Below are 13,281 nucleotides of genomic sequence, written 5' to 3' on the forward strand. Positions count from 1 at the left end.
TATGCCATAACAAGTTGCTTTCGAGTTCGATCATTTAGCTTTCGTGATGCCTCTCAAAGACCGGTCTTTTCCAGTGAGCCCTGGAACGGCTCTGTCTGTTTTCTGTTTGCTTCTTTATTCGGCTGGATTCATTCGAATCGAAACAAAGTTCAATGATTATGAACAGAGGTTGAGGACTGTGGAGGAATTCGTGCCTCAAGTTAAAATGGAACAGGCAAGGACAGATTTGCATTCGGCTGAACAAGGTGAAGTCAAAAACTGTCTGTAGATTACATTCATGGCTGTATTGTTTGTTGCGAGACATGCTTTTTCAAACTGATGTACGTAAGATGACTCTAACTTGCAAATTACGTTAACCATGTACACAGTAAAATCGTTTGATCGAATTTACTAGCGAGGTCATAGTCACGTCTCATCGCCTCTCCCCTATCGGTCGAAAGTTCCCAAATGCGCCACTTTCGTCTCTTTCCATTTCACTGAACAAGTATCTTATCTCTCATTTTGCTACCTGCTAACAGACATTCTATCATTGTTAAATCACCGCTCAGTTGACGAGCCAAATGACGAGACGACAGAGCTCCTTCGACTAGCCTGCGGGAACTTGTTTAACAATGTCTCACATTAGCCAGACATAATGGTAATGAAGGGTATTTATTATGTATTCAAAGAAAAACAATCAAGCAAGCAAGCCGATTTTTTTTTTTTAAATAGTTCGAGGATCTCATTGCATGAGTTCAAGTAGCGGTTAGCAGCACGTATTTTGAAATTTTATCACGCAGGAAATTTCAGCGTAGTTCGCGAGTTGACCTTTGAACTCGATTACTCTTATACTTGATACTCTTAGGAAGTGTCAAGGAACCTTTCAGCGATTCTCTGGTGAAAACTGCTGCGCGTTAAGTCCATCCGAGACCGTACCCGGCAGTCTGATCAGAAACGTGTAACTTCTCAATGTCGACAACCGAGCGATATCAAAGTAAGCTCAAGCTTGGATAATTTGTTCACTAAAAAAGCCAAATTAAGAATCGGTTAGCAGCACGTATTTTGAAATTTTATCCTGTAGGATATTTCAGCTCAGTTAGCGAGTTGAGTTTTGAACCCGATAACTCTTACACTCACAGGCAGCCCAAGCTCCAGCTGTGAGATGATCATCTTCCGCAATAACATGGCGGAATTATAAGAGTTTGTATGGGAATATTTACGGCCGCTTTAACGAATTAAAAAATACGTCAAATTCTCACCTTACTTCCACAGGGTATCACTTCTTATCTGATCGCTTACTTTGATGAAAAGAATTCATTTTAGCGAGTTGTCCATTTCGAGGTTTTCCACCTACATATAAAGCGGTCGTACATGTTCCTATACAAACTCTTATAATTCTGCCATGACTGTTATTGTGCAAGATGATCATCTCACAGCTGGGGCTTGGGCTGCCTGTGTTATAGTTGATACAGCAGCACTTTGGTGGAAACTACCAACTGCTGCGCGTTTAGTCCATTCGAGACCGTTGCCGACAGTCTGATCAGACGCGTATAACTTCTAAATGTCGACAACCGAGCGATATTAAAGTATGCTAAAGCTCGAATAATTTTTCCACTAACCAAGAAAAATTAAATTTTGGAATCACTTGACATTTCTAAACAAATATCTGATATTCTTGAGGAGCTTGAAAGAAACTTTAGGTGGAAATTTTGCGAAAATTTCTGGCTACCGAGCACTTTGTTTGTTTGACACCGTGCCCGGCTGTCGGAAAGTTAGTCGCAGCGTTGGACGCTCTATTAAGGAAATATTTGTCAAGAGATTAAACTGCATTCATAGTGCTTTTGGTAATTGAAAACAGTTTTCCAGTTTCCTCACGTAAATTGCAAAATTAAAAATTGAGGACAACAGTACGACCATATTCTCGCTTTACGCCCTCCGTCTCGAAATTTATAGCTTGTGCTCCCACCCCACCCTACCAGCTACCCCAATCCCATCATTCAAACACACAACTTAAGGAGTAAATGGTGATCAAAATCGCGAGGGAAAAAAAAGAATAGATGATTGTAGTTTTTCTTTTTTTTTGAAGAAGGGAGTGGAATGCCATTTTAAGTTTGCTCCTTCCTTTATTTGATACATTTTTAGTAGTACCCACCACCTCCAGGCAGCCGAAAACCCTTCGTCTGAAGCGGAGTGTTTTACATCCGTCTCCTTTCAACAACTCAGCAAAAATAAGGGAAATGATGGAAGACATCATTTCTTCTACATGGAAGATTTGCAGCAACAAAGGCAATTTGAATGTGTGTCCCCGTGGGCGGCCAGGACCTCCGGGAAGAGCTGGACCCAAAGGTGACAGGGGAAGGAAAGGAAGAAAAGGATCCCAGGGAATAATCGGACCACCAGGAAAAAGCGGAAAACAAGGAATCATAGGACCACCAGGAATAAGAGGAGAAAAAGGAATGAAAGAAGTCATCGGGCCACCGGGTATCCCTGGTATCCCAGGGACTAAAAGTGAACCAGGTGAATCCATTTCAACACCAAAAGTAACAATTTCTCCACCGAAACTTATTGTCAACGAAACCAACACAGCCTCGTTCTTATGCTCTGTTTCGGGAAATCCAACCGCTCAAATATTCTGGTCAAAGGTCAATGGATCGTTATCTAGCAACAGGACTAAAGTGACGTCAAATGGTAAGATGCAAATCGTTAGTGTTCGGATGGAAGAGGCAGGCGAATACAAATGCTTAGCGCGAAATATTCTGGGAGAGGATGAAAAAACTGCGATTGTCGTCGTACAAAGTAGGTTTAAGTATTATGTTTTTTTTGACTGAGCGGGAGGGCTGGACGGGAAAATATTTGGCTCGAGTCATGCACATGTCCGCTTTCACCATGGTTTTCTGTGGGATTGTGCGCGTGGAGCCGTAGGGGGGGCATAGGATAAACCATCTTATATAATTGCTACGACTCTATAACTCCAAGGTCAAATCTCGTTATTCCGATTATTATTTTACAATTGAGGAACACAGAATTCCTAGTCCTCACTGATAAAAGAGACAATTTTTCTGGTCCCGAGGATGTCCCGTGAAATTTGGATTCCACCGCAATACCCAAACCAAAAATAAAAGCTGATTGTTGTTTTGAGCGACAATTTGAGTCGAAGGAATTTTTAGCTCTTAAGATGAGCTTCGTCTTTGTATGAGACTCACGGATGCAATGGCAGTTATTTACAATATGCATGAGGATTTTCCTAAATATCCTACAGATAAACCGAAAATCTCACTCTCCCCTAACCCCACGCATTTTGAAAAAGACAAGAACATCACTTCACCAAAATGTCACGTGACCATCTAATGTAATGACTACGACTCTGTAACTCGATGATCAAATCTCGTTATTCCGATTTTTTCACCTCTTTGTACAATTGAGGGACACGAAATTCCTAGTCCTGACAGATAAAAGAGACATTCTTTCTGGTCCAGAGGATTTCCTGTAAAAATAGGATTCCATCGTAATACAATGACCAAAAATAAAAGCTGAATGTTGTTTTGAACAACAATTTGAGGCGAAGGTAATTTTAGCTCCAAAGATGAGCCACATCTTTTTATGAAAACCATGTATGTAACGGCTGTTCTCTAAAATATGCATAACGATTTTCCCAAATATTTTACAGATAAACCTAAGATCTCACTCTCCTTTGGCCCCACTTATTTTGAACAAGGCAAGAACGTCACTATGCCAAAATGTCACGTGACTAGTTTTCCTCCAGCCATCATCACGTGGTCTAGAGTGCGCGGTGAACTTGCACATTCCAGAACTCTTGTGGAAGACGGACAGCTGTCAATTACCACTGCTCAAAAGAGAGATTCTGGTTTGTACGAATGCAAAGCCTCCAATAATCTGGGTCATGATTCAGCTTTGACAAATCTTGTTGTGTGGGATCTTCCCCGTTTTACAGTCAATCCACCTGCAAAGCTTGATGTAGAAAAAAACAAAAATGTTTCAGTTCTTTGTCAGGCCGCTGGTGACCCTCGACCGGTAATCACGTGGGTTAAAGAGAATAGCGACTTGCCAGTTGGAAGATCACAAGTCAGTGTGAATGGAACACTTCAGATATGGAATATTAAAGATGAAGACTCGGGCATATATATCTGCACAGCCACATCAGCGCAACTGTTCAAAACGTCTTCTTTAATGCAACTAACCCTTAGGAAAGGTAAGGAGTGGTTTGCCTCGGTAATTGTTCATTGGGCAGTGATCTATTTTTCTCCACATTAAATAAAATAAATCTAGAAAGCTGAATGTGGCAGGTGGTAGTGACTTAATATCCAAGTACGATTTCGTTTCATGCGGAATTCATAATCAGAGTCAAGTGAAGGGTTATCTGTTAATCATCAGAAAGAATTGCATGCAAAAAATAATAGAGAAATCAATCAGCTGGATCCACCAAGTTATCCCTACTTGATTGATGAATGCAAAATCAAAAACGAGGATAAAATGAGAGACAAGGCATAACAAATCATTCATAATCATGTGAGAACACTCTCCAATGACCAGTTGTTTCTGTTTACTTCACTGAAACGTGTATTAGGAACTTTGAAACCAAACTACTTGGCACTGCGGGTTTAGATTCCCACCAGGAATCAAACGTTTCGTAAACTGACTGCAATGTAAGAAAAATTCCTAAATAGCTCTGCTTCCCTCTTCCCCTGCAGTCCTTTGTAAGGAAGTTGCTCGCTCTTTCTCTATAAACGCTAGCTGACTCAATGCGTAATATCTGAGGTCTCTAATAATAGTATTGTAAATTTTATCGCGGATGCGAGGCCATGAGATGGAATTAATAAAAATCTAGAATAATTGTGTAACCTGTTTTTGGTTAGTGTGCGAGCCCATTGGTGTGGTGGACAGAAACAGAATACCAGACGCTAGAATAACAGCGAGCAGTTTTTACGATGGTATGTATCGTCCTTTCTACGGTCGACTCAATGAGAGCAGAGGAAATGGAGGATGGTGCCCTAAAACTAGAACTGACAGAACAGACTATCTTCAAGTTGACTTGGGTGAAGTGCGTTTTCTTTGTGGTGTGGCCACACAAGGACTACAAGGGAGGTTTGCATGGACCACCAGCTACAAACTACAATTATCTACAGACGGTATAACTTGGAACACTTACAAGGAAACGAATATTGAAAAGGTACGGAGAGAACTGTACGTAATTGACGTTTTCAGGAATTAGGAGTTTGAAGTCGATGCAAATAAGTAGCGCACAGACATATACTTAGATAGTGAATTTGGACACTTATTTTCATTGGCTACTGCAGCAGAGAACGCCGTCGGAGATTATAAGCTTGTGTATAGCGGATTTCCCCAGACCACTAGCTATAAACTACACCTGTCCACAGGCGGTATGACTTAGAAAACTTACAAGGAGACAAATATTGGAAGGGCGCGGACTGCAACTGATATTAGCAGTCATGAAAATTTAAAGTTTGAAGTAAATACAAAGTATCGGCTCATACACTTAATTGAGAGACGATGTTCATACTGACGTTGTCTTACACCAGCCTGTGCGTGGTGCCTTATAGACGTCAATGACCGCAAATTCTTCAACTGTTGAATTTTTTGAACGTACATTTGTTTCGAGGATCATTCATCACTCGAACTACTATGTACCGAGTCTACTGAGCCACAGCTCAAATGTGCTTTTTTGCCTTTAAAACTCAGCGCTCTGAGTCAATGAATCTTAACTTCCTCTCCCCAACCAATCACCTTCGCTTTATGTGCTACAGACACTGTGCTCTAAAACTCGAATTATCTAAGGTTCTTTTTATTTTTAGGTCTTCCAAGGAAATTCAGACAGAAACAGCATTGTGAAACATCCACTCAGTACTGACGTCAAGGCCAGATACATTCGGTTTTATCCTGTTACGCATAGCCGTCATCCTTGTATGAGGGTTGAAGTATACGTGCTGCTAAACTGACAAAAAAACTATTCATTAGTCCACCAGCACACGTTTACAAAAAACTGACCCAATAATACACGGTATGGATCATGACGCCATGCTATTCAGACCACAGATAATAAACGAAATGTAAACAAACGAACAAGACAACAACAACAACAAAGACAGTTGTAGAAAATAAGCAAAATAATCGTTTCTATTTAAATGTAGTCATTAAAAAACAAAATAACAGCAAGGGGGATGAGACTTTTTTCGGAAATGGGATTTCTGAGAGAAAAGTGATGATTGTTTCTGTGAAAGAACAGCAGAATGGCTAGCAAGGACCTCTTAAGCTCATACACCGAAAACCAAATAAAACTGAATTTCGAGGATTGGGACAATGGATTGGAAGGGTCTTATACATGCCAAATAACCTTGTGCTTTCACCTCAGACGTTCGGAAATCTTCATTTTCAAAACAAAAAAATATGTTGGTATTAGTAATTTTTTTTTAGATATTCAGTTTAATGAATTGTATTAGAGAAGTGGAAAGTGGCATATGTATTTTTATAAATAAAGAGGGTAAGTTTCTAAAGAAACTGTGATAATGCATCGGTGGGATAGTATAACAGGGTAGTTTAGTATTATGAACCGAGTTAATAATGTAAATTGGCCACAGTAGCGAGTTTAAAAGCTGACGTTTCGAGCAATAACCCTTCATCAGAGCGTCGGCCCTTCGTCAATCGCTCTGACGAACGGCTAAAGCCCTAAACGTCAGCTTTTGAACTCTTTACAAAGGTCAATTTACGTTATCAACTCGGCTCATAATACTAAATTACTCTGTATGATTATGCCACGTACAGTAATATTGTCGAAAAAAAAGATAGAAAAATATTTACAAAACGAAAGCAATATCAAAACGTCGAAACAAAACATTTTGTTGGAATTAGTATAGCTAATGCTATACTAAGTATTTATATACTTTCAGGGGGAAACTGATGGATACTGCCGTCCGATCAAACAGTACGCATAATATTTTAAAGAAATAATGTATTCTATCTAAACCATTATTCAATTTAACAAATTCTCAAATAAAAAAAAGGTTCCTAACAATTATGAATAAACAGTTCACAGCAAATTACTGTTAGCTATGTGGAGTTGAGAATGTTTGAGAGAGTAAGATGTGACACAGTTTCAATACTGTTTTCTTGAATTTAACACAACCGCAGGCAAAAAAAAATTGTGCACGTGTCTGTCTATTTGCCTCTCCGCACTTGTCATAATATTTCCTCCCGGTTCTTATCGTTAAGTTTCCCTGTTTGTCGCTTGTACTGAAAACCATCTCAGACCGAGCTAATGGAACACTTTGAAAAATAAATGAGTTGTGGTTAACCACCCTCGATCATCTAGTTTCTTTTAGATCTTCCTCATTTCCGCCAAAGATTTTTTTCATATTTTCCCAGCTACCTGATAGGGTTGCGTGACTTCTGAGCTGAAAGTGCTATCAAATTTAAAAGCAATGTGCTATAACAAGTTGCTTTCGAGTTCAATCATCTAGTTTTCGTGATGTCTCTCAAAGACCGTTCTTTTCCAGTGAGTCCTGGAACGGCTCTGTCTGTTTTCTGTTTGCTTCTTTACTCTGCTGGATTCATTCGATTCGAGACAAAGTTCAATGATTATGAACAGAGGTTGAGGACTGTGGAGGAATTTATGCCTCAAGATAAAATGGAACAGGCAAGGACAGATTTACCTTCGGCTGAACAAGGTGAAGTCAGAAACTGTCTGTAAAGTACAATCATCGTTGTCTTGATTGTTGCGAGACATGCTTCTTCAAACTGATTTACGTAAGATGACTTTAAGTTGCAAATTACTCTAACCCTGTACAGACTAAGATCTTGTTGATCGAATGTACTAGCGAGGTCATAATCACGTTTCATCGCCTCTCCCCTTTCCGTCGAAAACTCCTGGATGCGACACTTTCGTCTCTTTCCATTTTATCGAACTAATATCTTGTAGTCTCATTTTGCTATCTGCTAACAGACATTCTATCAATGTTAAATCATCGCTCAAAAGACGAGCCGGCAAATAACGAACGACAAAGCTACTCATTATTTATTTCAACTTTTTATGGCGTTGTTTTCTTTGTCTACGAATGTTGAATTCATCGCACTGAGAACTAACTGGACATCGCTGACACCTTGACCTCTCATGTATTTTAAGAAAAAATAACTTCGCCTCGCCGGCGGGAACCTGTTTATTCGTCGAGAACCGATCCGCAAAACTTAAAACTCGCAAAATGTTCATGTTAACCGTACACGTATGTCAGACATGATGGCAATGAGAGGTATTTATTCTGTTTTCGGAGGAAAAAAACAAATAAGCAAGCCGCTTTTATTATTCCCCGGCTTCCCGATATTTTGAATTAAAAATGATTCGAGGATCTCTTCGCATGAGTTCAGGAATCGGTTAGCAGCACGTATTTTGAAATTTTATCATGTAGAAAATTTCAGCCTAGTTAGCGAGTTGAGTTTTGAACCCGATTACTCTTATACTTGATACTCTTTAAAGGTTCAAGGAACCTTTCAGCGTTACTCTGGTGAAAACTACCAAGTGCCACGCGTAAACTTAGTCCATTCGAGACCGTGCCCGTCAGTCTGATCGGAAGTGATTATAACTTATAAGTGTTGACAACCAAGCGATATTAAACTAAGCTCAAGCCTAGAGAATTTGTCAACCAAAAAAGCCAAATTAATTTTTGGAAACGCTTGACATTTCTAAACAAACAGCTGATATTCCTAAGAAGTTTCAAAGAACCTTTCGGTGGAAAATCTGGGAGAATTTATGGCTGCCGGGCATTTTGCCTATTTGAGAGCGTGCCCAGCTGCCAAAAAGGAAATATTTGTCGAAGGATTAAACTGCATTTGTGGTCCTTTTGGTAATTGAAAACAGTTATCCAGTTAAAATTAAAAATTGAAGACGACAGTGCGTACATATTCGCGCATCACGTTCCCCGTCTCGAAATTAATTGTGGTTCGTCCTCCCGCCCAACCCTACCCCCCCCGCCCTACCCCACTCTGCCCCCATCAGACAAACACACTACTTAGAAAGAAATTGGTGATCAAAATTGCGAGAAAAAAAGAATAAATCATTGTAGTTTTTTGTTTGGTTTTTTTTTCTGAAGAGGGCAGTAAAAATGCCATTTTAAGTTACTTTCTTCCTTTATTTGATACATTTTGAGTAGTACCCATCACCTCTAGGCAACCGCAAACCTTCCGTCTGAAGCGTAGTATTTCACATCCGCCTCCTTTCAACAACTCAGCAAAGATAAGAGAGATGATGCAAGACACCATTTCTTTTACATGGAAGGAAACAAAGGCAATTTGCAGCAACAAAGGCAATTTGAACGTATGTCCCCGTGGGCGGCCGGGACCTCCGGGGAGAGCTGGACCAAAAGGTGATAGGGGGAGGAAAGGAAGAAAAGGATCCCAGGGACTCATGGGACCACCAGGAAGAAGCGGAAAACAAGGAGTCATGGGACCACCAGGAATAAGAGGAGAGAAAGGAATAAAAGGAGACATCGGGCCACCGGGTATCCCTGGTATCCCAGGGACTAAAGGTGAACCAGGCGAATCCATTTCAAAGCCGAAAGTAACAATTTCTCCACCGAAACTAATTATCAACGAAACCAACACAGCCTCGTTCTTATGCTCTGTTTCGGGAAATCCAGCAGCTCAAATATTCTGGTCAAAGGTCAATGGATCGTCACCTAGCAATAAGACTAAAGTGACGTCAAATGGTCAGATGCAGATCGTTAGTGTTCGGATGGAAGAGGCAGGCGAGTACAAATGCTTAGCGCGAAATATTCTGGGAGAGGAGGAAAAAACTGCGATTCTCGTCGTACAAAGTAGGTTTAAGTATTATGTACTTTTTGACTGAGTGGGAAGGCTGAACGGGAAAATATCTGGCTCGAGTAATGTACACGGCCCTACACACGTCCGCTTTTGCCATGGTTTTCTGGGGGCGCGCGGGGCTGTAGGGGGCATATGATAAACCATCTTTTATTATTGCTACGACTCTATAACTCGAAGATCAAATCTCGTTATTCCGATTTTTTCACCTTTCTTTACGATTGAGGGACACAGAATTTCTAGTCCTGACTGATAAAAGAGACAATTTTTTTGGTTCCGAGGATGTCCCATGAAAACAGGATTCCACTGTAATACGCTGACCAAAGAAAAAGCTAAACGTTGTTTGAAAGATAATTTGAATTGAAGGAATTTTTAGCTCTAAAGATGAGCCTCGTCTTTGTATGAGATCCACGGATGCAATGGCAGTTATTTCCATTATGCATAATTATTTTTCCAAATATCCTACAGATAAACCAAATATCTCACTCTCCCCTGGGCCCACTTATTTTGAAAAAGGCAAGAACATCACGCTACCAAAATGTCACGTGACCAGTTTTCCTCCAGCCGTCATAACGTGGTCTAGAGTGCGCGGTGAACTTGCATATTCCAGAACTGTTGTGGAAGACGGACAGCTGTCGATTATCAGTGCTCAAAAGAGAGATTCTGGTTTGTACGAATGCAAAGCGTCAAATGATTTGGGTGACGACTCAGCTTTGACACTTCTAAGTGTTTTGGAGCTGCCACGATTCACATCAAATCCTCCTGCTCAGCTCAATGTTAGACAAGAACAAAATATTTCAGTCTCATGTCAAGCTGCTGGTGACCCCAAACCAAAAATCATGTGGGTGAGAGAGAACAGCCAGCTGCCAGTTGGAAGATCACAAGTCAGTCCGGAAGGAACACTTCAGATATGGAATATTAAAGATGAAGACTCGGGAATATATATCTGTATAGCCATATCAGCGCAATTGTTCAAAAGGTCTTTAATGCAACTGACTGTTGGTAAGGAGTGGTTTGCCTCGGTAACTTTTCATTGGGTAGTGATCTTTTTTTCTGCACATTAAATAAAATAAATCTAGAGAGCTGAATGTGACATGTGACAGTGACTGAATATTCAAGTAAGATTTCGTTTCGAGCGGAATTCATAATCAGAGTCAAGTGAAGGATTATCTACTTTTCGTCATAAAGAATTGCATGCAAAAAATAATGGAGACGTCAATCAGCTGGATTCACTTAGTTTTCCGTACTTGATTGATAAATACAAAATCAAAAACGAGGACAAAATGAGAGACAAGGCAAAACGAATAATTCATGATGTGAGAACACTCTCCAAAACCAGTTATTTTTGTCTATTTCATTAAAACGTGTATTAAAAAGGTTTTGATTTTGCATTCATCAATCAAGTAGGGAAAACTTAGTGGATCCAGCTGACTGACGTATCCATTATCTTTTGAATGCAATTCTCCATGATGAGTAATAGATAACCCTTCACTTGACTCTGATTATGAATTCCGCTTAGAAATTTGGAAATTTTATTGCGGATGCGAGGCCATAAGATGGAATAAAAAACTAGAATGATTGTGTCACCTGTTTTTACTTAGTGTGTGAGCCTATTGGTGTGGTGGACAGGAACAGAATACCAGACGCCAGAATGACAGCGAGCAGTTTTTACAGTAGTTATACTCCTCCCTACTACAGCCGACTCAATGAAAGCAGTGGCCATGGAGGGTGGTGCCCTAAAACTAGAACTGACAGAACAGACTATCTTCAAGTTGATATGGGTGAAGTGCGTTTTCTTTGTGGTGTGGCCACACAAGGATTACTGAGGGGCTCTGCATGGACCACCAGCTACAAACTACAGTTATCTACAAACGGTACAACTTGGAACACTTACAGGGAAACGAATATTGAAAAGGTACGGAGAGAACTGTACGTAATTGACGTTTTCAGGAATTAGGAGTTTGAAGTCATACAAATAATTAGCGAACAGAAATATACCTAGGTAGTGAATTTGGATACTTAGCTTCATTGGCTATCGTAGCAGAGAACGCCGTCGGAGATTATAAGCTTGTGTATGACGAATTTTCCTAGACCGCTAGCTATAAACTACACCTGTCCACAGGCGGAATATATAACTTGGAACATTTATAAGGAGACAAATATTGGAAGAGTGCGGATGAAACTGCAACTGATATCAACAGTTATGAAAAAGTTTGAAGTAAATACAAAGTATTGGCTCATAAACTTAGTTGGTGAATTTGAACATTTATCCCGTTAGGCTTTTACAGCAGAGTTTCAATTCGGCACTACTCCCCCTGTGAGTCATGTTGCACATCAGAGGGCAGTAGTCAGTTATTCACTTTGGTTGTAGGGCGTCCATAAGATTTGACAATCAACACTATGAGAGGTACTCATTTAACAGATCTGACTGTATACATGAATATAGATATATTTTTGTTTGTTTGTTTGTTTGATTGTTTCCTCGTTAAAAAGGTGATGAACGAACGATGCATTGTCTTATATCAGCCTTTGCGTGATGCCTTATAGAAGTCAATTATTAACTTTGGTGTAAGACACGCATATTCTTCAACTGTTGAATTTTTTGAACGTTCATGTCTCGAACTACTATTTTCCGAGTCTATTGAGCCACAGCTCAAATGTGCTTTCTTGCCTTTAATATTTAGCGCTCTGAGTCAATGATTCTTCACATTCTCTCCCTCTCCTGTGCTCTAAAACTCGCATTATTTACGGTTATTTTTATTTTTAGGTTTTCCAAGGAAATTCAGCCAGAAACAGCATTGTGAAACATCCACTCAGTACTGACGTCAAGGCCAGATACGTTCGGTTCTATCCTGTCACGTATCACACTTATCCTTGTTTAAGGGTTGAAATATATGTGCGGCTAAATTGACAAAAAAAACTATTCATTAATCAACCAGCACATATTGACATAAAACTTCCCAATAACACAAGGTATGGATCATGAGGCCATGCTATTCAGACCGCAGAAATAAATGAAATGTAAACAAACGAACAAGACAACAACAACAAAGACAATTGTAGAAAATAAGCAAAATATTTTTTTTTTATTTACATGTAGTCATTAACAAAAAGAAAGCAAGGGGGATGAGACTTTTTTTGGAGATTGAATTTCTGAGAGAAAAGTGTTAATTGTTTTTGTGAAAGAACAACAGAATGTCTAGCAAGGACCTCTTAAACTCCTACACAGAAAACAAATAAATCTGAATTTCGAGGATTGGGATAATTGATTAGAAGGGTCTTGTACATGCCAAATAACCTTGTGCATCGGTGGAATAGCATAACCGGGTAGTTTAGTATTATGAAATGAGTTGATAATGTAAATTGTCCACCGTAGCGAGTTTAAAAGCTGACGTTTCGAGCAATAACCCTTCATCAGAGCGTTAGCCTTAGTCAACCACTCTGACAAAGAGCTAAAGC

General features: G+C 39.8%; 1 protein-coding gene across 1 annotated transcript; it reads left to right on the top strand.

The window, feature by feature from the left end:
• On the top strand, nucleotides 1–13,125 carry LOC131780566 (hemicentin-2-like). Its single transcript, XM_066171873.1, has 10 exons — nucleotides 1–245; nucleotides 2,122–2,775; nucleotides 3,647–4,189; nucleotides 4,854–5,167; nucleotides 5,811–5,952; nucleotides 7,509–7,679; nucleotides 9,156–9,818; nucleotides 10,291–10,824; nucleotides 11,424–11,737; nucleotides 12,590–13,125. The coding sequence occupies exons 1-10, from the start codon at nucleotides 47–49 to the stop codon at nucleotides 12,731–12,733; spliced, it is 3,678 nt and encodes a 1,225-aa protein (XP_066027970.1). The 5' UTR covers nucleotides 1–46; the 3' UTR covers nucleotides 12,734–13,125.
• The last annotated feature ends 156 nt before the right edge of the window (nucleotides 13,126–13,281 follow it).

The sequence above is a fragment of the Pocillopora verrucosa genome, chromosome 9 (genome assembly GCF_036669915.1).
Source record: "Pocillopora verrucosa isolate sample1 chromosome 9, ASM3666991v2, whole genome shotgun sequence".
In the NCBI taxonomy this organism is placed as follows: Eukaryota; Metazoa; Cnidaria; class Anthozoa; order Scleractinia; family Pocilloporidae; genus Pocillopora; species Pocillopora verrucosa.